Here is a 24,811-nt window from a genome sequence, read left to right as displayed (position 1 = left end):
CTCTAAGGCAAATTTGGCCTTAGAGTATAGAATGAAGCAGGGCAAAGGCTAACAAAGTCTTGCCAAGAAAACGCACTGGTCATAGCAAACACCCTCTTCCAACAACAAAAGAGAAAACTCTACACATGGACATCACCAGATGGTCAACACTGATATCAGACTGATTATATTCTTTGCACCCAAAGCTGGAGAAGCTCTATACAGTCAGCAAAAACAAGAATGGGAGCTGACTGTGACTCAGATCTTGAATTCCTTACTGCCAAATTTAGACCTAAATTGAAGAAAGTAGGGAAAACCACTAGACCATTCAGGTATGACCTAAATCAAATCCCTTATGATTATACAGTGGAAGTGAGAAAAAGATTTAAGGGCCTAGATCTGACAGACAGAATGCCTGATGAACTATGGACAGAGGTTCACGACATTGTACAGGAGACAGGGATCAAGACCATCCCCAAGAAAAAGAAATGCAAAAAAACAAAATGGCTGTCTGAGGAAGCCTTACAAATAGCTGAGAAAAGAAGAGAAGTGAAAAGCAAAGGAGAAAAGGAAAGATATAAGCACCCGAACGCAGAGTTCCAAAGAATAGCAAGGAGAGATAAGAAAGCCTTCTTCAGCGATCAATGCAAAGAAATAGAGGAAAACAACAGAATGGGAAAGACTAGAGATCTCTTCAAGAAAATTAGAGATACCAAGAGAACATTTCATGCAAAGATGGGCTCAATAAAGGACAGAAATGGTATGGACCTAACAGAAGCAGAAGATATTAAGAAGAGGTGGCAAGAATACACAGAAGAACTATGCAGAAAAGATCTTCATGACCCAGATAATCACAATGGTGTGATCACTCACCTAGAGCCAGACATCCTGGAATGTGAAATTAAGTGGGCCTTAAGAAGCATCACTACGAACAAAGCTAGTGGAGGTGATGGAATTCCAGTTGAGCTATTTCAAATCCTGAAAGATGATGCTTTGAAAGTGCTGCACTCACTATGCCAGCAAATTTGAAAATGCAGCAGTGGCCACAGGACTGGAAAAGGTCAGTTTTCATTCCAATTCCAAAAAAAGGCAATGCCAAAGAATGCTCAAACTACTGCACAATTGCACTGAACTCACACATTAGTTAGTAAACTAATGCTCAAAATTCTCCAAGCCAGGATTCAACAATACATGAACCAAGAACTTCCAGATGTTCAAGCTGGTTTTAGAAAAGGCAGACGAACCAGAGATCAAATTGCCAACACTTGCTGGATCACCAAAAAAAGGAAGAAAGTTCCAGAAAAACATCTATTTCTGCTTTATTGACTATGCCAAAGCCTTTGACTGCGTGGATCACAATAAACTGTGGAAAATTCTGAAAGAGATGGGAATACCAGACCACCTGACCTGCCTCTTGAGAAATCTGTATGTGGGTCAGGAAGGAACAGTTAGAACTGGACATGGAACGACAGACTGGTTCCAAATAGGAAAAGGAGTACGTCAAGGCTGTATATTGTCACCTGCTTATTTAACACATATGCAGAGTACATCATGAGAAACGCTGGGCTGGATGAAGCACAAGCTGGAATCAAGATTGCCAGGAGAAATATCAATAACCTTAGATATGTAGATAATACCACCCTTATGGCAGAAAGTGAAGAAGAACTAAAGAGCCTCTTGATGAAAGTGAAAGAGGAGAGTGAAAAAGTTGGCTTAAAGCTCAACATTCAGAAAACGAAGATCATGGCATCCAGTCCCATCAGTTCATGGGAAATAGATGGGGAAACAGTGCAAACAGTGTCAGACTTTATTTTTGGGGGCTCCAAAATCACTGCAGATGGTGACTGCAGCCATGAAATTAAAAGACGCTTACTTCTTGGAAGAAAAGTTATGACCAATCTAGACAGCATATTAAAAACCAGAGACATTACTTTGCCAACAAAGGTCCATCTAGTCAAGGCTATGGTTTTTCCAGTAGTCATGCACGGATGTGAGAGTTGGACTATAAAGAAAGCTGAGCGCCGAAGAACTGATGCTTTTGAACTGAGGTGTTGGAGAAGACTCTTGAGAGTCCCTTGGATTGCAAGGAGATCCAAACAGTCCATCCTAAAGGAAATCAGTCCTGAATATTCATTGGAAGGACTGATGTTGAGGCTGAAATGCGAATACTTTGGCCACCTGATGCAAAGAACTGACTCATTTGAAAAGACCTTGATGCTGGGAAAGATTGAAGTCGGGAGGAAAAGGGATCGACAGAGGATGAGGTGGTTGTATGGCATCACCGACTCATGGACATGAGTCTGAGTAAACTCCAAGTGTTGGTGATGGACAGGGTGGTCTGGTGTGCTGCAGTCCAGGGGGTCACAAGGAGTCGGACATGACTGAGCAACTGAACTGAACCGATCCTCAGTCAGAGGCAGGCAGCGTCTCACTCTCCATCTTTCCAACGCCCTCCCGTCCCTTACTGCCCAGCAATTGGCCATTCTGTCTTCTAAACCCTGCCCACATGTAACTCCTGGTGAAATCGGCACGACTTCCTCATCTCTACCTGCTCTAAAGTCAAAGGTGACCACTCTCTTCCATCTACCACTCCAAACCCATCTAGTACACCGTGTTACTTATCTACATTCCTTTCTCTGCCATATTAGTTTATTAGCCTGATGGAGGCAGGGCACATGTCTTATTTTATTCTATAACCCCAGTGTAAAACAGAATGCTTGACCCAACGTCACTCTTCATCAATCTTCTCTCAAGTAACGGAAGTGGCCTTTGGATTGTCAGATCATCAAAAGCAACCGTAGCAAAGCATCCACTACCTGGGGGTCAGACCAAGGCCTCACTGCATATGTGACATACTTTTTCATGGGATGTAGATGGCATTAACAGATGCAGTTTTCACCCACCATTCTTAAATCAGGTGCCCCACTCTCTCTCCACCTCTTTCCCAATACAGGCCACCTATCTATAAACAGGGAGGAGTACAAACCCTGTCTATACATCCCTTGTCAGAAGCCCATCTTTGCCTAGTGGTCACTCTTTCTAGGGTTTATGTCTCTACAAATAAAGAATAGTAGCAAGACTCACTCTAAATCCCCCTAAAAAAGGTATCAGAAGTGTACTGTCAGAGCTCCCCCACATACCCTTAATTTCTGTCTCAAGTGAAGCTGGTAGATTGGCTCTGATCACTTCCCCTGCCAGTGTGGGTCTCTAGTCATGCTGATGGTGGCTTAGCTGAGAGTTGCAGACATCACTTCCGTTATCTGCCTCCATCACCAAATGGCCCCACCAGTTCCTCCTCTGGGGCCCAGGACCTCTTGATAAGTTTAATATGTCCTTTCCTTGACGTAAAGGACAAGAACAGTACAGGGTGTATTTACCTGCATGATACTTAGTACTGAATCTGACAGAGACTGAATTGAGAGTGAAACCTTTTTACCCATCCTGTCTCTTGGTATCCTGCAATTCTGTCTCGTTGCAATCCACAGAGAAAGAGTCCAGCAATCAAAAGAATGGTAGCGCCCGAGAGGGGAGACAGAGCTAATCTGGCAGCCCCAAGATGCAGTTACAGTGCCTTTCAAAAATAAAGGATCCACCCAAATGGAGATAGTCCAGAATCATTTTTTAAATCAACATGAAATTAATAAATAAGGCACTGAAAATCAAACACTGTTCAAATGTAAAGGGCAGCATTGTACAAATCTCCATGAAACAAAAACATTATGATGTTCCTTTGCTAAAAATCCAGAACTGCAGAGCACTTAGCCTCAAAAATCTGCGAAGGGAGTCAACCTATCAAAATTTGAAGCTGTTATTTAAGACAATCAGTGCAGCAGATATAATGGGCCACTCAACTACTGCCTACAGCACATGTGGATTTGATGAGGTATTTGAAGATAATCAAGAGAAAAACTGCATTTAGACTTTCTTTATAAAACTATACCACATATAAAGATTTCATACAAAGCATAGTGTTGAATATGAGGTCATTCTCACTTTTACCAAAGAAAGCAATGTGAAAGGTGATACAATTTAACAAACATTTCTGGTATACATACTATATATCTGGTACTGTGCTAAAAACAGGGATAGGAGAATAAATAAGACTCATTCTTTGTTCTTAAATAGTTCAACTTAGGGTGGAAGACAGAATGGTTGCACTCTGTGGTCAAGCCCAGCCAGTTCCTCTCCTGCATTCACGTGGACTTCTTTCCCAGGCCCACTGCATCTAGACAGCACACATGGCCAGTCTGACCAGTGGAATGCTGGCACAAGTGATGTCTGCCACTTCCAGGCCAAGCCCCCAGGCTTCTGTGGCATCCTCCACACTTTCCTTGCTCACCAGTTGGCACAGGACAGGGAATCTACAAAAAACCCCAAAACCAAAAGGAACAGCAGTAGGTGGCTGCATGGGTCATAGACCCCATCTCCCCCTGAGAAAGCGATAAACCACTGTCCTTTGGGAATTGTCTGTTAGGTTAGTAGACCTTGATGAGTAGACAGTATAATGTAAGATATGGTTTTCAAAATGAAAACACTGCACAGGGAGTTATAGGAACACAAGTATGAAGCCCCTAAGTGACGGTGAGGGAAAAGGGAGGAAGGGACTTCCTAGAGAAGAGGCAGTTGGAGTTTCATCCCAAAAGATGAGCAGAATTCACTTGGGGTGGGGGAAAATGTGAAAGTTTACGTCACATGAGCAAATTTAAAGGGTATAAAGGAATAGAGAAGATATTGGACCCGGAAGCAAAGTGGGTTTTCACATAATAGCAGTGAAGAGCCATTTACATATCCCAGCAATACTCCAGACAGGATCAGATCTACAGCTGTAAGGTCCTCAATGGAGAACAGTTTGAAAGAATTGGGAGATAACTGTGGTATTGGAGAAGACTCTTCAGAGTCCCTTGGACTGCAAGGAGATTCAACCAGTCCATCCTAAAGGAGATCAGTCCTGGGTGTTCATTGGAAGGACTGATGTTGAGGCTAAAACTCCAATACTTTGGCCACCTGATGCGAACTGACTCACTGGAAAAGACGCTGATGCTGGGAAAGATTGAGGGCAGGAGGAGAAGGGGACGACAGAGGATGAGATGGTTGGATGGCATCACCGACTCAATGGACTTGGGTTTGGGTGGACTCCGGGAGTTGGTGATGGACAGGGAGGCCTGGTGTGCTGCAGTTGGTGATGGACAGGGAGGCCTGGCGTGCTGTGGTTCATGGGGTCACAAAGAGTCAGACATGACTGAGCGACTAAACTGAACTGAATGGCAGAAAGGCCAGTTACGGGTCTGCTGCAGTTCCCCACAGTAGGAATGAGAAAGAACTGGTGTGGGGCAGAAAGGAGGAAGCAGATCTAAGAAATACCACATGGAAGCATCAAAGGACTTTTATGACCAACCAGACAAGTAATAGAATATGGAGGATGAGAGGTCATCAAGGAACGAAGGATTTCCGGTTTCTGAATTAGACAACCAGGTGAATGGTGGTACCAGAAATGAAGAAAGAGGCTACAGGAGGATGTGTATGTGTTTAGTCGCTCATTTGTGTCCAACTCTTTGCGACCTCATGAACTGTAGCTCGCTAGGCTCCTCTGTCTGTGGGGATTCTCCAGGCAAGAAAACTGGAGTGGATTGCCATTTCCTCCCCCAGGGGATCTTCCCAACCCAGGGATTGAACCCAGGTCTCCCTCACTGCAAGTAGATTCTTTACTATCTGAACCACCAGGACAGGAGGATGGGGACATGCAGACAGACAGAGAACAAGCTGGGCTTGAACTATGTATGGGACATCAAGGTGGTGAAGTCCCAAAGCTGCTGGATATTGAGGTCGATAGCAAGTTCAAGGCTAGAGGTGTGTGCCTGAGGGAAGCTGAAGCCATGGAATGGATGAGATCCAACTGAAATAAAGGAAAGAACCCCGAGACACCAGCACACAAGGGAAACTGTATTGGATGCACCTGCAAAGACACAGAAGACAGAGACATGTCTAGAAATTCTGGGTAGAGAGAGTTTTAAAAGGTGAGATATCATTAAAAATAAGGACTGAAAAGTAACCATGGCTCTTAGCTGTCATATCCTGATAATCTTGTTAAGAGCACTCTCACTTAACAACTTACACTCATCTATTGGGATGGTAATAATGGGGACTAGAGGATAATGATTCCTTCTAAAGAGGTGTCTAACCTCAGCTCCAACTGAAGGCTGCCATGTGGGAAAGTAAAGCCCAGTAGTCTCAGAGCTTCTGATTCTTTTTTCCCTAAAAGACAGAAATCTGGAGTTTTGCATGAAATCTCAATATTATTTAAACATGGCAAAAGTCAAAATGTAACACTGAGCAGAACTTAAAAAACACTTCTGTGGGTCATAGCAGACCCCATGAGCCCTGTGTTTGCAAACTTAGAGGCTGCTCAATGCAAGTCAAGTAACAGAACCAAAACCAAGTTAGAAGCATGTGCCTTGCTGATGGTGAGTCAGTCCTGTCTACATGCTGGAAAGAGCATCTAGTTCACACATTGGGAGAGGAGAGAACTGAATAGGAAATAAAGCACTCAAGTCAGTCACTGCCCAATAAACTGAAAAGCATTTGGGGAATTCAGTGTGGTCCTAGCTTATGCATAAAGGAAACTTATCCTCTGGAAACAAGACATCAAAAGCTGAAAATTTCAGGAATTCAAGAGTTCTAATTTTTTCTTCCAGTTGATTCTTGTCCTTGTACAAATTCTAAAACTGATCTCACAGTCAATCAGGAGAGTCCATTGCTCTTAACTAATTCCAATCTATGAAGCTGATCTCAACTTGTAAAACCAATAAATTATTCCAAATATCTGAATACAGAAGAGATTCATTTTGAAAGTCAATCAGATGTTTCTTTTAAAAAAAAAAACACTATCCTCATACACAAAGATCTGCAAATCTTCCTAAAAATTCTATCATACCCACTACCCCATAAACTCAGTGTTCATACTATTTGACTCCTGAACTCACACACATGTACACACTATACACTCTTATTTGTACTTTTGTTACTGAACAAGTACTTCCCCTTATTTACTTATATATAAAATCAATGCTCAATTTAATAAGTTCTTTGAACACCTGCTGGGAGAATTCACTCACGGTAGGAGTAGAAAGATAGTTGCTAATAACAAGTTGGTCCGTAGGTGTCTAAGACATAATTATCTGCTGTCAAATGATTTTAAAAATCAATTTAGTTCAGTGACACCAAAAGATGTAGTAGTAGTAGATTAGTGGTTCTCAATTCTAACTGGGCATTTGTATCATCTGAAGTATCTTTTTTTAATACCTATGCCCAGGTTTCACTCCAAATCCATGGAAGAAAAGGACTGAAATATATATTATTTAAAATGTTAAAATTAGAGGTAACTAATGATCAACCAAAGTTGAGAGCCCTGCAGGATATGGTTCAATTAGCCATTCACCTGTGACATGTAATTTTGATGATTAACTAATTACTCAATGATCCCCACCTTTACTACTGAAGACAATCCCCTCTCCACTAACTACTTAACTGAACTGGATTTAAAGCCTCAGATGATGATAAACTACCAGGATCCAAAGACAAGCAATCCCTTAATTCTTGCACCTTGGTCAGCTCACCTCCCTAGTAGAGGTTATCAAAGGACAGGGATCAGGGAGGCCACAGGAACCTCAAAGTCTGAGAGAATTCAGAACATAATTAAAGCCTTCCCCAAAGCTCCCTCAGTTTCTTCAGTATCTTACCTACTTCTAGCCTTATCTGATGCTGATTAAGCTGGCTTCCCACATTCCACAAATACCAGCTTCCTTTGTTTTTCTCAGTTGGAGGTGGCCAGTTTTCTTCTGCTCACAAAACCCAGACTGTCCTCCTTGGGCTTCATGTACCCTTCAAACTGTAGAAACCCCAACTCTCTCCTCAATCTTGAAATCTGCCTTTCTCCCATCTAAATTATTCAGGGCTCTGGAAGAAACAGGCTTCATTTACATTCATGTTCCCACTTAACATGTTTCTTTACCTCCTTACCTCTCTACCCAGATATCTCAGAGATCATGCCCAATTTTTCAATTTGTAATTAGACTGAAGAAGATTCTTCAGACTTGATTTGCAAATCCTGCAATTTTTTTCACAGAAATCAGACTTCCCCCTGTAACATACAGACCTATACTGTAAAAGATAGAATTGAAAGGAGTGTGAGGATGCCTCAACACTTTGAAGGCTTCCCAGGTGGCTCAGTGGTAAAGAATTTGCTGACAATGGAGGAGACGCAAGAGACCAGGTTTGATCCCTGTGTTGGGAAGAGAAGGAAATGGCAACTTACTCCAGTATTCTTGCCTGGGAAATCCCATGGACAGAGGAGCCTGGCAGGCTATAGACTATGGGGTCACAAAGAGTTGGACACGACTGAGCACGTACGCAAGCCTCCTTTTGCAAGAAACACAATAGCTATTGCTATCATTGGGTTGATATATTATTGTAGCAGTTTATAGATGGAATTTTTTAAAAAACAAACTGTATACAAATTAATAAGATGGATAAGTTCCACTGCATAATGACTTACTAGGCTCCATATTAATGACTGAGAGTAAAGACCTGGAAACACAGTTCCTGGGTTTCCAAATCTCAATTCTACCACATACTAGTCATACTTCTGTGCTTTTCCCCAATCTGTAAAATGGGGATATTAGTACCTCATTCACAGAGTTAGTCATTTGATATACGTAGGCTGCAGTCCATGAGGTGGCGAAGAGTCTGACACAACTGAGCGACTTCACTTTCACTTTTCGCTTTCATGCACTGGAGAAGGAAATGGCAACCCATTGCAATGTTCTTGCCTGGAGAATCCCAGGGATGGGGGAGCCTGGTAGGCTGCCATCTATGGGGTTGCACAGAGTCAGACACGACTGAAGTGATTTGGCAGCAGCAGCAAAGCACCTTGAACACTGCCTGCGCCAAGTAAGTACAATTCCTCTCGGTGGTTGTGTTATTACTACTGAGTAAGCCCATCCTCATCGGCTTGCAGCTTCTGCGGCCCTCATTAAGTCTGTGCTTCCCTGGTGGTTCAGACAGTAAAGAATCCACCGGCCAATGCGGGAGATCCAGGTTCGATCCCTGGGTCGGGGAAGAGCCTCTGGAGGAAGAAATGGCAACCCACTTCAATATTCTTGCCTGGAAAATGCCATGGACAGAGGAGCCTTGCAGGCTACAGTCCACTGGGTTGCAAAGAGTCAGACACGACCAACGGAGTAACACACGAGGGATTAAAACCTCGCTGTCCAGAGAAACAAACCGTTTAAACCTTTCACTAATTTAAAGAAATTGAATTTATGCCAAGTTGTTTTTGAAATTGAATTTTGATATTTCTGGTCTTTTCCCATCATTTTCTAAATTCAATGGATAAAAGCATGGACTTTATCAGAGTATTTTGTGACATTTTAGTTCCATTAGGAATATAATTTAATATTAGTTAAAGCCTTGTTATGATTACAATGCTATTTAAAACGAAACTATGAGAGAGGAGTATTTTGGGAGGAGAAAAATATCACTCTCCAGTTATTAAATTGAGATTTTAAAAGCCAAAGAAGGGAGGGAGAATTTATTAGTTGCAAGTGACCTTTAAATGTCACATTCACTAATATATAAATGTAAACACAGAAAAATGTAATGTCTGGTAATAATGGTAAACTGATCAATACAATTACATTATGGGATCTGTGATATTATAAATTATGCTTTCAGTACAGAATATTGATAGTTTTTTAACACCTCTTAAGATCAAATTATAATGCATTAAATATCCTATAGTTAAATTCCCTGTGTGCTATTTATAAGCTTATAGCTTACTTCTATTACCTGGACAGTTCCATGTATTGAATTTCTAAATATTCAAGGTTTTAGAATTAAATTATTTTTCACAATGTTTAAAATAATAAAAATAAGTTTATCATCTCAATAAAACAACCTCCCCGTGAAATTTGCTTTAATAATTTGTCTAGAATAGCATGGTTAGGTTTAACCTTAGACTACTTTCAGAAGTTAGGGAAATAGGATTTTAAGGACAACTGGTTACTTGTGTTACTTTTCATTTTTAACTGAATTACACAATATAAACAGCAGGCACTATGGTAACAAAGGAAAAAGCATTAGGCAGATACTTATATAGTTATATAGGCTACTTTGATTACTTTCTCTCTCTGCCTCAATTCCATTAGTAAAAAGTCCAGCTTTAGAGATTATATTTAATATATTAACAGACCATTCTCTACGCTCATCTTTAGCTCTTGACTGTTCAAGGAAATATGCACATGCATTTATCCAGAGTGGAATTTTTTCCTGTATAATAATTCCAAGTGGAGGCACAGAGATGCAGAGATTTTCTTAAATGCCTCAGCTATATATATTTAGAAAACACAATTGCTTTCATGCCTTGGATAACCAAGATGACATTAAAATAAACTACATCTTTCCATCATGAAATTGGCCAACGTACTATTTCTACAGTTCTCACAGCATGAGGACAAACATTAAGAGAACCACTGGCCTCTAAATTAAAAGTTTATGATTTGTCCTATTTGAGAAGATTGGGGGCAAACAAGATATCCTTTTGGAGGATTCAAAAAAAAAAAAAAGATGCCCCTGGAGGACTTCATTTAAGTTTTCATTGAAACTTTTTTCTTTAAAGAAGAAACAGGCCCAGCATGTTACCCAAACACTCAATATGAGTTCTAGAGTCTAGCTACGGCTTCTGAATATTTAAGTATGCCTTACACACTGGCTCAGAGGGTAAAGCGTCTGCCTGCAATGCAGGAGACCTGGGTTCGATCCCTGGGTCAGGAAGATCCCCTGGAGAAGGAAATGGCAACCCACTCCAGTACTCTTGCCTGGAAAATCACATGGACAGAAAAGCCTGGTAGACTACAGTCCATGGGATCGCAAAGAGTCGGACACGACTGAGCGACTTCACTTTCACTTTACACACTTACAAACACTTCTGGAACCTTACTTAGATTTCACTTGTTCCTGGCTTCAGGGACAGAGCTGGGAACAGTCTTTGTCATCATTTCGACAGTCACCCCGGACCTGACCCTGCCCACACACTTAGTAGATGCTGATAGAAAGTGAGGTGTTAAAGTAAAAATAGCCAAGTGTAGACTGGTTGGTATCAGCACACAGCATCCTTCCACCTGACCTCCTGCTGGAGTCATTGAGAGAGGCCAGCTCCAGAGGCTGAAATTCCAAGGGCCTCACTAGTTGTAACTTCCGAGTATCTGTTACTTAGCACCAATCAACTTTCTAACCCAAGGATTAGAAGTAGGGCGGGCCTTGGCTGGTCAAAAATCACATCTGAGGTGAGCAACACCTTCGAGTGCTCCCCTGAGGTCTGTTCGCTCCAACAACTTCTACAGCAGTGCTTGTCCAACTTCACTGGCCATTGCAATCACCTGGGAGCTTGTTGAAAAGCAGATTTTGAGGCCGTGGGCTTGGACCCGGGCACCAGATGTTGCCGTTCTAACGAGCCCACAAGTGATTCGGGTGCCGCGGTTCCAACCACCACCCTGAAACAAGCAAGGCCCACAAACGCCCAGATCCCTCATATTAGCAACATACAAAAGTTGCGGCCACAGGTCGTGACAAATCAGGTCGCCGAGGTGCTCCGCGTCCCCCGAGCGTCGCCACCCTGTCCTCGGGGCACCTGGCAGGTGCGGTGGCGGCGGAGCGCTCCCGGGTAGCCAGCCCGCAGCCGCGCCCCCTCCTCCGCCCCGCCCGCGCGCCCCCAGCGCCGCGCCCACCTTCTCGCGGGTCTTCAGGTACCGCTGCAGAGCCTGCTGTGTGAGCTCCCGGACGCGCAGCTGGCCCTCCTTGCAGGGCACCACGATTCCGGTCCTGCCGAAACACACGGTCACTTTCATCCTGGCCCCCGGCGACCACGCCGGGCCCGGCCGAACAGGTGTCTGGGCCGGCGGGCGCGGCCCCACTCTCAGGGGACACCGGGCGCCGGCGGAGACCCCGGGGCGCCTCTCCCCGGCCCCCCTTCCGGATCAGGGGCTCGCAGCAGCGCCCCTCTGCCCGGGGCAGGCGGCCGCCGGCGGGCGGGAATCGATCTGAGAGCAGGAGGCAGCGGGGAGGGCTACCTCCCAGGTGGCTGGGGGCCGGGGAAGCCGGGGGGGGGGGGGGGGGGGGGGCGGGCTGCTCCTCCTGCTCCGGCTCCGGCTCCGGCTCCGGCTCGGGCCCGGCCCAGGCGGCTGCTCCCCGCCCGCCAAAGCGAAACTGCCGGCCTGGCCCTGGCCCTCGCCCTGGCCCTGGCCCTGGCCCTGGCGGCGGCGGGGCCGGCCCCAAGCCCCGGGCTGGAGTGGGCGGCGGCGGCGGCGGCGCGCGGGGCCCGAGTTGGGAGGAAACTTTTGCGCCGGATCCCAACTCCTCCGCCGCGCGCCGCGCTCTGGGCTCCCGCGGCCCCCGGGCCGGCCTGGGCCCGGCTCTTAAAGGGGCCGCGGCGCTCCCCGGGCCCGCCGTGCAGTCGGCGGCGCGGGGCGGGGGCCGTGCGGGGCGGTAACCGGAGACCGGAGACTGCTCCCCCTCCCTCGGTCTCTCCCTGGCTCTGTCCCTCCCGCACACGCACGGATCTCTAGGGAATTGTAACGGGACCTCAGAGCTCCCCACCGGGGGATTGAAACCGGATCTCATAAAGCACACTCCAGGGAATAGCTGAAAGACTGCAGAGCTACACCCTTAAAACCCAGGGATTGGAGCCAGATTCGAGGAGAGCCCGGGAGCAGGTGCTTCTCGCCCCGCCCACCGAAAACACCTCTAGGCGTGGAGGTTCGCAGATATTGAGCTGCAGCGGTGGCCAAAGGACCTGTTAAGAATTTAGTCTTGAGCACAGCATCACATCTGCCTTCTAAAGCTCTTTGATGGAAAAAAAGTGAAGGGATTCTTGGAGAAAACGTAGTAGTGGAATCTTCCTTTTAGGCAGAACACTCAATATTCCCTCAAAAGGCCACATCCCTGACCCAGATATGATGATGTATGTTCACATTTATCCTTCTGAAATGCGCTTCCGGTCGAACTTTTGGCTACAGAAAAATAAATTTCAACACTTTTAAGCTCATGATTTGGTAGATGTGTATCCATTGCCAATTGAAATTGGCATCTCTGGGGTGGGGTAAATCGGCAGATAACATCTGTACCATTTTTAGCTCAAACATAAATGAGCTCCTTTGAACGCCAACAATTACCCTTTAAGGAAAGTATTATTCTTCCCAATTTATCATAAAGAATGGTACCCAGGAAGATTAAGGAAATGAGATGACCATGGAGTTAGTTATGCTAAGAGGAACTCCATTCTTCCAACACTCAATCCCTCGTCTCCCCCACACTTTTCTTCACAATCCAGCTCATCCAACAAGTTCGTCAGGACTACATCATGTATTTTTCTAAAAAAGAGATTTGTTCTACTGCCTACCAGGTGGCGTTAAGGCAGTGCTATCAGTTTTATTAAGCATGAAAATCTTTTCTAAAGTTGTGGTGTAGTTTCTTTTTGTTACCGTTCAGTCATCAAGTCTTGACTGACTCTGATCCCATGGACTGAAGCATGCCAGGCTTCCTTGTTCTTCACTGTCTCTCGGCATTTACTCAAATGCGTGTCCATTGAGTCAATGATGTCATCCAACAATCTCATCCTCTGTCATCACCTTCTCCTCCTACCCTCAACCTTTCCCAGCATCAAGGTCATTTCCAATGAATTGGCTCTTGGCATCGGGTGACCAAAGTGTTGAAGGTTCATCTTCAGCATCAGTCCTTCCAATGAATATTCAGGTTTGATTTCCTTTAGGATTCACTGGTTTGATCTCCTTGCTGTCCAAGGGACTCTCAAGAGTCTTCCCCAGCACAATTTGAAAGCATCAGTTCTTCACTGCTCAGCCTTCTTTATGGTCCAACTCTCACATCCATACATGACTACTGGAGAAACCATAGCTTTGACTGTACAGATTTTTGTGGGCAAAGTGATGTCTCTGCTTTTTAATGTACTATCTAGGTTTGTCATAGATTTTCTTCCAAGAAGCAAGCGTCTTTTAATTTCATGGTTGCAGTTTTAAATTTTTTAATTCATTCATACATGCAATATGTGTGTGTGTGTGTGCATGCATGGTCTTCTGTGTACAGGGCCTTATATAACATCAATGGCGTATATTTGAATGTCATGATCAAAGAGGATCATGAGGACTAAGAAGTTGATTTTAAGAAGATGTATATATATGGCTGAGTCCCTTCGCTGTTCACCTGAAACTATCACAACATTATTAATTGACTATACCCCAATACAAAGTAAAAAGTTTAAAAAGAATTACACACAAGAAGATGTATATTAGTATTAATTTGGTTGCAAATCCAATATAAACTAATTTAAATAAACTAAAGAGAGGATCTATTTCCTTATAAAATCAGAAAAACCAAAGAGCATTCCTTTGAGGCAAGACCAAATCCAGAAACTCAGTGTCCTCATGGTCATCTCTCTCCATCTGCTGGCTCTGTGTTCCTCTGCACTGTCGCCATTCTCGGACAGTCTGTCCCTCAGGAGGCAAAGATGGCCAGACCCCATGTTTCAAGTTTATACAGTCTGATAGGCAGCCATCCCAGACATCACTAGCCTTTTGCTGCTGAGGACTTACATATCCAAGCTTAAGTCACGTACCTTCCCTCTGGCAAGATGAATGCAGCATTGATCAACCAGGCCTGATTCACCTGCCGCTAAATCATACGGAAGAAGAACAGGAGAATGGTGAACCACAATAGATGAGACAAAAATAAAAATTTAGCCATAACAAAACGTAAGATTGTTTCCCACCCTCAAAGTTCTCATAGATAGTAGAGGCAACAAGATCTACAGATGCGAAGTTAAATAGAAATTACAAAACAACAATGAATGTGATAATTCTACTGAACATTATTGATTTAAAAACATTGCAGGCACTGTTCTAGGTGTAGATAGATGATCGATATTACATATGTACAGATATATGCATACATGTATATGTATACATCATATGTTATATATCTACATTTTATTTCTCTTTGCAATAACCTTAGAAGGGAGATATTTTTTTATCTTCCTTTTAGAGATAAGGAAACTGAGGCCAAGAAAGGTGAAGATCACATTCTTAGAAAGTACTGGAGACCAGTTTAGAACCTAGGGTATCTGAATCCAGAGTCTTCATAGCCACGACTGTGCTGATCTTATATGGGAAACTCCAAATGAGCAGAGTGAACAAATAAATACTAATACAGGACTTTCATGTGTGACAGTTTTAATATTGCATATTATATGGACACTTAGGATAGTACAGAGCAAAGGTTTTTAACTGATGTAATAGTCTTGCATGTTACCATTCTTTATGCTTCATGGTGCTTTTTTTTTTTTTTCTTTAATTCTTCTTCACACTTGCTCCAGATTCCTCCTCTTCTGCTCAGTGAATAGCTCCTACTCTTCTTCCCATCACAAAGTTTCAGCTTTAGCCCTTCCTCAATATCTAGAGCCCAGATCCACTGTCCTTAGGGATTTGAGAAACTCCAGATGAATCACAAAGAACACCCAAGTTCTCCAAATCCCACTTTTAGAAAGAGTGGAATCAGGTCTTGTGAGTGCAGCAGAAGTTGTGAGGTGTGAAATGAAGGTGCAGTGGAGGTGAGCACAGATGTGAACAAGGCATTGTACAATCCTGCACAGTATGGAGCAAATGTTAATGATCCAAACTAGTATTATAAAAACATTTTAGTGTTTACATTTCAAGTTTATTAGATAGCCATATTTAATTTGTTATTCAACTTTGTCATACCATACGTAGAAGTGATTTATCATATATTAAGAAGTGATAGAAGAGAACATAGTTGCAACACACAGAAACTCAGGCCCAGCAAATTCCTAAATCAATATTTCATGCCCCGTGGGACCTTCTGGGCAGAAGACAATAGATAATTTGCCTTGATTAAGTAACACTAGAGGATTCTAGGTCTGGGCTCCATTTTCTTGTTTTGCCTGTTGGATAGGTAAATATTGCCTGTGGTGTGACATTTTCCCATTTGTTATCCAACAGCATAGCAAGCCTTGGAGTAGCCTGTGAAAACGTGTTATGCAGAGAACAATAATACTGACTGATATTACTAAACTGCTCTGTGTTATGGAAAGTATAACTAAAATGTCAGGTACCGCTGGGTATATATTGAAGGAAGAATGATAATTTTTAATATATAGTTGATCAGTCATCCATTCTGATGTTTTGCACTATTAAAAATAAAATATTTTTATCTTTCAAGAAATTATGTATAACAAGCAATATTTATTGCCAGAAACTAATTGAATGGGAGATAAGCTTTTTCTGAAGATCCTTGGAGCAATTAATATAATAGATTATGTTCTTAGCTTCCTTATTAAGGCAGGTACCAGAGTGATAGCATAAGAGAAAAATGGGTATGATTTTTCATTCTTTCCTTCAATGTTTAAAATCAAAGGGTTTGGTTTATTTTCTTTAACTTGGCAAGAATAAGTTTTTCTTAAGAGATGTTTATCTCTAAATGCCTTATGGCATTCATCTGTTGACTGTTTCTATAGGTCTCCTTATAACATAAATATTTTACACCCTAAAGAGAGTATTGTGGGCTATCCACTTTTGAGAGATTCTTATTTATGCCTCTTCCGTAAGCTAGACTTGTAAGTTTCCACAGTGTTTTACCTAGACCACCCCTCCTTGTAGTGAATTCAACTCTATGAATATTAATATCCTACTTTGATTTACGTTTTCTTGGAAAAGACCTGAATCATGAAATGAGTGCCTCTTTATAAAAACAAAATAAACAAACCAACACAAAGTCAGAAAATTGTTCCAGTTCTGTTTCATTTAGGGTTGATCACTAGTTAGATGTTTTCCCTCATTATGTGATCTCCTTCTCTGAAGCGTATTGTTGTTTAGTCACTAAGTTGTGTCCAACTTTGCAGCCCCATGGACTGCAGCCCACCAGGCTCCTCTGTGTGTGGGATTTCCCAGGCAAGAATACTGGAGTAGGTTGCCATTCTCTTCTCCAGCGGACCTTCCCTACTCAGGAAATGAACACGTGTCTCCTGCAATGCAGGCAATTCCTTACCACTAAGGCACCAGGGGCAACCCTGAAGTATATTAAGGTCCATGAATGCTGACCCCTAGGAAGAGATGCTACTTAGAGCATCAAGATTGCCGGGAGAAACATCAATAACCTCAGATATGCAAATGACACCACCCTTATGGCAGAAAGCAAAGAGAAAGTGAAGAGACTCTTGATGAAAGTGAAAGAAGAGAGTGAAAAAGTTGGCTTAAAGCTCAACATTCAGAAAACGAAGATCATGGCATCCAGTCCCTTCACTTCATGGCAAATAGATGGGGAAACAGTGGAAACAGTGGCTGACTTTATTTTTGGGGGGCTCCAAAATCACTGCAGATGGTGATTGCAGCCATGAAATTAAAAGACACTTGCTCCTTGGAAGAAAAGCTATGACCAACCTAGACAGCATATTAAAAAGCAGAGACATTACTTTGCTGACAGAGGCCCATCTAGACAAAGCTTTGGTTTTTCCAGTAGCCATGTATGGATGTGAGAGTTGGACTGTGAAAAAAGCTGAGCCCTGAAGAACTGATGCTTTTGAACTGTGGTGTTGAAGAAGACTCTTGATAGTCCCTTGGACAGCAAGAAGGTCATGGGGATTCTCCAGATAAGAATACTGGAGTGGGTTGCCATGCCCTCCTCCAGGGGATCTTCCCAACCCAAGGATTGAACCCAGGTCTCTTGCATTGCAGGCGGATTCTTTACCATCTGAGCCACAAGGGAAGCCCATCTAGGGACTAGATATTCAGATTTAGGGACCATAGTTTTGGAGGTGAATACATCAGAATAGAGATTATCCTGAAAGGGAAAAAAGGAGTTTAAAAGGAAAAAACAAGAGGACTAGACTAGAACCCTGGAGAATGCCAATATTGAAGAGAGGGATACAGAGAAGTTACATTGTGTATGATGATGCATTACTAATTATAAGTTACTATTTTACTATGTATATAAACTATTATCAATGTCAAAGATGTGATAAGAAAGGGTGCTGCTGCCCTAGTGAAGACATAATGGTGGAGAACAGGAAATTGAATGTTAAAAATGGAAGGCAAGATAGTTGGACTGAAACGGATAGGCTTCATCAGAGCACAACATAGAATATAAGGTTATAAAGATATGGAAGAAGGAAATGATTGAGGGAAATAATTGAGGGAGAACTATGAGATACATCCCTGGTGGCTCAGAGGTTAAAGCATCTGCCTGGAATGCAGGAGACCTGGGTTCAATCCCTGGGTCAGGGAAGATCCCCTGGAGAAGGAAACGGCAACCCACTCCAGTACTCTTGCCTGGAGAATCCCATGGAGGGAGGAGCCTGGTAGGCTACAATCCATGGGGTCGCAAAGAGCTGGACACGACTGAGCGACTTCACTTTCACTTTCTATGACATATAGACTAGGGAGTCTGGATCTGTTTCACCAAAGAAATATCTTCTTAGTGCTTGAGCAAAGGTGTAATGTTCATAAAATAGCATTTGATTGTTATTCTGACATCTTCCTGTATAAAGAATTACCGTAGTACGTAACTAAAAGTTGGGGAGAATCCAAAAGAAGCATGCTGGAGTAAATTGCATAAAACTATATTGAAGTGAAACATCATATATGCACACAGTGTGGAATATCCCTACCTGTACATGTGCTTATCCAAAGTAACGGACTATATGATTGCTAATGTTCGGCCCTACTGCTCTTCCGTGCATGGGAAGCAGAGGGTGCCACATGACTCAGAGTCTAGTCAGGCAAACTAAAAACAGACCTTATCTCAAACAGAGGGAATTAAATACAAGTTAATTGCACTGTTGATGGAAGGGCTGAAAAACCAAACAGGAAATGCAAGGCAACTTAGAGATTCCCCACAGCAGGAAGCAGCTTCTTTCTCTTGGACTGGCTGGATGCAGAGAGGAGGTACTAGTCTTAGCGGAATCCAGAAGTTGGGCAGCCTGGCAGGAGCTAAAACCTTAGCAGGGAGTACCTGGAAGAAGCTGGGAGCTCTGAGAAAGGGACCGTCCCTGGGCAACCTGGAACTATAAGGAGTTGCATCATGAAAACATGGTCAGAAGACAGAGATAGAGACAGATTTGGGAGAAAGACAGAGAAATACCCATATCCCAGGATCGCTTTCTCCTGTCTTTCATGCTTCCACTAGTGTCTCCCACTTGCTGAACAAGCTGGAAGCATTTTAGCAAGAAGGGTGGGGAAATATTTGGGAGCAAACATAATGACTGGCCCAGAAGGCCTTTCCTGGAAGGATTCTATAGTAATTCATAAATAGAGGTTTTAAGTCTCACAAATATTTTAGATTTAAGAAACATGCTAATAATAATTTCAATTCAATTTGGTATATTTATGAAACAGCATTTTCCCCAAACTAGGTTAAAATCATGATTTTTTCAAGAGAAAGTGCTTCTACATTTTAACAGTGAAATGTATAGGCTTTCCCTTGATTGCTGAGTAACTATTAATTTCCATCATCTAAGAAATAAAAAAATTACTACTCTTGCTCAGTCATCAGACTCAAATTAATAGTTTAGTTTTGATTACACAGGACTATAAGCAGCAAATCCAAAAATCCTGTTAATATTGAATACTGAAGATGTCTGACTATACAATGCTATCTGATAATATTTCATTTATTTTACATGCTTTTTTTAAACACTAATCCATGGATTCGTGATGGAAGCTTTGAAGACTATTTGGGTTTAAACTTGTGATTCCTTTGTATAAAATTATTTGAGAAATCCATTAATACTTTACCATGTGTTTACATGAATAATAAGTGATTTTTATTGTAATACTATCAGGAAAACTTGATTTAATTTTTTTTTCCTTTAAGAATGTGCACTCTTGTTAGGACATGTTAGTACTCTTGTTAGGACCCATTAGTTACAACTTTTTGCAATTATCTTCAAACTCCTTTTTATATAACTGGAATATAAATATAATAAAGAATACAAATAAGTTATACATGGACTTCAATGTACCTCACAAGACACAAAAGGAATAAATTTTACAGCAAATGAAAAGAGCTATCAATTTGCCAAGTAAAGTTAAGTGTCAGTTGTAGTCAGTCGTGTCTGACTCCTTATGACTCCATTGACTGTAACCACCAGACTCCTCTGTCCATGAAATTCTCCAGGCAAGAATACTGGAGTGGGTTACCATTTCCTTCTCCAGGGGATCTTTGCAACCCAGGGATAGAACCACGTCTCTTCTGTCTCCTACATTGGCATGAGGGATCTTTACCACTACCAGCACCTAGGAAGCTCCATCAATTTGCCAAGTGCATAATAAAATTTTGGCACTTGATACACCCAAATGGTGGTATAAATGATGAGCAGCATATGCTGGTCATGATCTTTACCAAACTTAATGAGCTTTTTCTAGCTGTTCAGTTCAGTTCAGTTCATTTGCTCAGTCATGTCTGATTCTTTGCGACCCCATAAACCTCAGCACACTGGGCCCCCCTGTCCATCACTAACTCCCAGAGTTCACCCAAACCCATGTCCATTGAGTCGGTGATGCCATCCAACCATCTCACCTCTGTTGTCCCCTTCTCCTCCTTCCCTCAATCTTTCCCAGCTTCAGGGTCTTTTCAAATGAGTCAGCTCTTCACATCAAGTGGCCAAAGTATTGGAGTTTCAGCTCCAACATCAGTCCTTCAATGAACACCCAGGACTGATCCTTTAGGATGGACTGGTTGGATCTCCTTGCAGTCCAAGGGGCTTTCAAAAGTCTTCTCCAACACCACAGTCCAAAAGCATCAATTTTTCGGTGCTCAGCTTTCTTTATAGTCCAACTCTCACATCCATACATGGCTACTGGAAAAATCGAAGCTTTGACTAGACGGACCTTTGTTGACAAAGTAATGTCTCTGCTTTTGAATATGCTGTCTAGGTTGGTCATAACTGTCCTTCCACAGAGTAATCGTCTTTTAATTTCATGGCTGCAATCACCATCTGCAGTGATTTTGGAGCCCCCCAAAATAAAGTCAGCCTGTTTCCATTGAAACTTTTTCCACTGTTTCCCCATCTATTTGCCATGAAGTGATGGGACCAGATGCCATGATCTTACTTTTCTGAATGTTGAACTTTAAGCCAACTTTTTTACTCTCCTCTTTCACTTTCATCAAGAGGCTTTTTAGTTCCTCTTCACTTTCGCCATAAGGGTGGTGTCACCTGCATATCTGAGGTTATTGATATTTCTCCCGGCAATCTTGATTCCAGCTTGTGCTTCTTCCACCCCAGCATTTCTCATGTTGTACTCTGCATATAAGTTAAATAAGCAGGGTGACAATATATAGGCTTCACCTACTCCTTTTCCTGTTTGGAACCAGTCTGTTGTTCCATGTCCAGTTCTAACTGTTGCTTCCTGACCTGCATATAGGTTTCTCAAGAGGCAGGTCAGGTGGTCTGGTGTTCCCATCTCTTTCAGAATTTTCCACAGTTTATTGTGATCCACGCAGTCAAAGGCTTTGGCATAGTCAATAAAGCAGAAATAGATGTTTTTCTGGAACTCTCTTGCTTTTCCCATGATCCAGCAGAGGTTGGCAATTTGATCTCTGGTTCCTCTGCCTTTTCTAAAACCAGCCTGAACGTCTAAAAGTTCACAGTTCACATATTGCTGAAGTCTGGCTTGGAGAATTTTGAGCATTACTTTACTAGCATGTGAGATGAGTGCAATTGTGCGGTAGTTTGAGCATCCTTTGGCATTGCCTTTCTTTGGGATTGGAATGAAAACTGACCTTTTCCAGTCCTGTGGCCACTGCTGTGTTTTCCAAACTTGCTGGCAGCAGCACTTTCACAGCATCATCTTTCAGGATTTGAAATAGCTCAACTGGATTCCATCATCTCCACTAGCTTTGTTCGTAGTGATGCTTCTTAAGGCCCACTTAATTTCACATTCCAGGATGTCTGGCTCTAGGTGAGTGATCACACCATCATGATTATCTGGGTCATGAAGATCTTTTTTGTATAGTTCTTCTGTGTATTCTTGCCACCTCTTCTTAAAATCTTCTGCTTCTGTTAGGTCCATACCATTTCTGTCCTTTATTGAGCCCATCTTTGCATGAAATGTTCCCTTGGTATCTCTAATTTTATTGAAGAGATCTCTAGTCTTTCCCATTCTATTGCTTGCCTCTATTTCTTTGCATTGATCTCTGAGGAAGGCTTTCTTATCTCTCCATGCTATTCTTTGGAACTCTGCATTCAAATGGGTATAACTTTCCTTTTCTCCTTTGCTTTTCACTTCTCTTCTTTTCTCAGCTATTTGTAAGACCTCCTCAGACAGCCATTTTGCTTTTTTGCATTTCTTTTTCTTTGGATGATCTTGATCCCTGTCTCCTGTACAATGTCATGAACCTCCGTCCATAGTTCATCAGGCACTCTGTCTGTCAGATCTGGGCCCTTAAATCTATTTCCCACTTCCACTATATAATCATAAGGGATTTGATTTAGGTCATACCTGAATGGTCTAGTGGTTTTCCCCACTTTCTTCAATTTAAGTCTGAATTTGGCAATAAGGAGTTCATGATAAAGCCACAGTCAGCTCCTGGTCTTGTTTTTGCTGACTATATAGAGCTTCTCCATCTTTCAGTTCCCTTATTGTATCTCCCATATAAGTTCTTTGAAGAACTAGTATAGCTACTGATTACACCAAGAGTGGCCCCTAATTCAAGGACAACCATCCATAGACTAAATGATGGCCCATGACATAACCTGATAGTAAGAGCTATACCTGGTAAAGTGATTGTAAGTTGGTAAGTATACCAGGGGTAAAGTAATTGGTGATTAGCAAAACTAATGAAACTTGTTCCTTTCTAGTCTGTAGGCTGGAGAACAAAGAGAGTTGGCTGCTTATAAGCTCAGTTCAATTCTTGAGGCCCCAGTGGTCCATGAAAACGACAAGGCACTTTTGGAGCTGCCTTAGCTTTTCATTGACCTCTACCCAACTACAGGCATTGTCACAATGGTTGTTACTGTCCAAATTATTTTTCATTATATTATTCTGAATAAGGCCAGTCTTTAATCCAAACCAAGCAATTATCTGTAGCAAAGAACACAAATATTAATAAATTAAAGAAGAAATAAGTTTATAAACAATAAGTTAATGAACACTGAGTCATGGACCCAAGGATCTGAAATTATATGATTGCCAGAATGAACCCAGGGCATACTAGCAGTGAACTGCTTTATAAATGGGAGTAACATGGCAGTCCATGGATACTTCAATAAATTTTATTGAAGAAAAAAAAATGAACACTAGTTTGCAGGGGTTTGTAAGGACACTCTGGGTGGGAAAGGCCAACCTAAGAACAGAGTCAAAGTGTGTGACTTTTCTGCATTCCAGAATATAGAGATGAATGTTTCCCTCTGAAGTCTCAAATAAGTAACTGCATCTGAAGGTTGTAAATATGGCCAACAGACCCAGAGACGACGAAACTGCGTTCATGAAAAACACTATGTTAGGAGGAATTTGTTGGAAGAGCATTGAACCTTCCTATAGTAATAGTGTAGGCTGCGATGCATCACACAGATCTCCCTTTAGGACTCTGAGCACTTATTCTCCTGGTGCTAGAACTGTTGACAGCTGAGACTCTCAGCTAAATTTCTGTCCAAGAACTTCTCTTCAGCGGAGTAGAGCCTCCCTGCCCAAAATCATGTCTCATAGTGGTGTAGCCCACATGCCCACACTCATTGAGTGACCTGTGATGGGGAGATGGGGTGGGAGTAGCGTGTGAAGGTCCAGATACTCTGCATTAAAACTCTGAATGGTCATCCCACTTACAGCAGACCTTTGTTGAAAATGCATCTCTATGCAATTCGTTTCTCTGCACAATCGTATTTCCTTCACTACACAATCCTATTTCCTCCTATTTCCACACAAGAATTTATTTTGAGCATACTCCCCAATAAATTTCTACATGTGGATCTCCATCTAACAGTGTGTTCTCCAAATAACACAACCTAAGACACAATGTAATAAAAGAGCTCCGTTGAGAATTTAGAGACACATGGTTTGCATGTAAATGATGACTCAGGTAATGACTGATATACCAATTTAAAGATTAAAGTGAATGGATAAGTAAAGAGAGTATGTATTGTAAAAAATCAAAAAGGCAGACTAGCAGAAGATGGAGCAAAAGAGACTTGTTCAGTCGCTCAGTCATGTCCAGCTCTTTGGGACCCCATGGACTGCAGCACACCAGGCTTCCCTGTCCTTCACCATGTCCTGGAACTTGCTCAAACTCATGTCCATTGAATCAGTGACACCATCCAACCATCTCAACCTTCAATTCAGTTCAGTTCAGTCTCTCAGTCATGTCCAACTCTTTGTGACCCCATGAATTGCAGCACACCAGGCCTCCCTGTCCATCACCAACTCCCAGAGTTCACTCAGACTCACATCCATTGAGTCGTGATGCCATCCAGCCATCTCATCCTCTGTCGTCCCCTTCTCCTCCTGCCCCCGATCCCTCCCAGCATCAGAGTCTTTTCCAATGAGTCAACTCTTCACATGAGGTGGCCAAAGTATTGGAGTTTCAGCTTTAGCATCATTCCTTCCAGAGAACACCCAGGACTGATCTCCTTTAGAATGGACTGGTTGGATCTCCTTGCAGTCCAAGGGACTCTCAAGAGTCTGCTTCAACACCACAGTGATAATAATTCAGTAAGGGTGGTTCACAACTGGACTGAATTTAGGGGTGATTTAGGAGATGTGGG

General features: G+C 42.5%; 2 protein-coding genes and 1 non-coding gene across 4 annotated transcripts in view; 1 reads left to right on the top strand and 2 right to left on the bottom strand.

The window, feature by feature from the left end:
- Positions 1 to 12,132, bottom strand: part of PARD3B (par-3 family cell polarity regulator beta) — a 1,167,183-nt gene extending 1,155,051 nt beyond the window's left edge. For both annotated transcript variants that reach the window (XM_002685527.5, XM_005202765.5), the window contains exon 1: positions 11,760 to 12,132. In XM_002685527.5, coding sequence (XP_002685573.1) covers positions 11,760 to 11,879 — 120 coding nt within the window. In that variant the 5' untranslated portion in view covers positions 11,880 to 12,132. The remainder of the gene's footprint in view (positions 1 to 11,759) is intronic.
- Positions 11,948 to 12,651, bottom strand: LOC112442244 (proline-rich protein 2-like). The gene is made up of 2 exons (XM_024978871.1): positions 12,158 to 12,651; positions 11,948 to 12,071 (listed from the first exon to the last, which is right to left on the bottom strand). Exons 1-2 carry the CDS (start codon positions 12,649 to 12,651, stop codon positions 11,948 to 11,950), a joined length of 618 nt encoding a protein of 205 aa, XP_024834639.1.
- Positions 12,652 to 18,266: 5,615 nt separating this feature from the next.
- TRNAS-GGA (transfer RNA serine (anticodon GGA)) lies at positions 18,267 to 18,339 on the top strand. The gene has a single exon. It is a non-coding gene; the product is annotated as a tRNA-Ser (tRNA).
- Positions 18,340 to 24,811: the final 6,472 nt, after the last annotated feature.

Source organism: Bos taurus, chromosome 2 (genome assembly GCF_002263795.3).
Source record: "Bos taurus isolate L1 Dominette 01449 registration number 42190680 breed Hereford chromosome 2, ARS-UCD2.0, whole genome shotgun sequence".
NCBI lineage: Eukaryota > Metazoa > Chordata > Mammalia > Artiodactyla > Bovidae > Bos > Bos taurus.
This window is presented reverse-complemented; position numbering and strand designations above follow the sequence as displayed.

Excerpts from the sequence above, each read along its gene's own strand:
- LOC112442244 (XM_024978871.1), bottom strand. The coding sequence starts at position 12,651 with ATGAGATCCGGTTTCAATCCCCCGGTGGGGAGCTCTGAGGTCCCGTTA. Across the intron at positions 12,072-12,157 it reads GAGCCGGAGCAGGAGGAGCA|ATCGATTCCCGCCCGCCGGC; the intron begins GCCCGCCCCCCC and ends TCCTGCTCTCAG.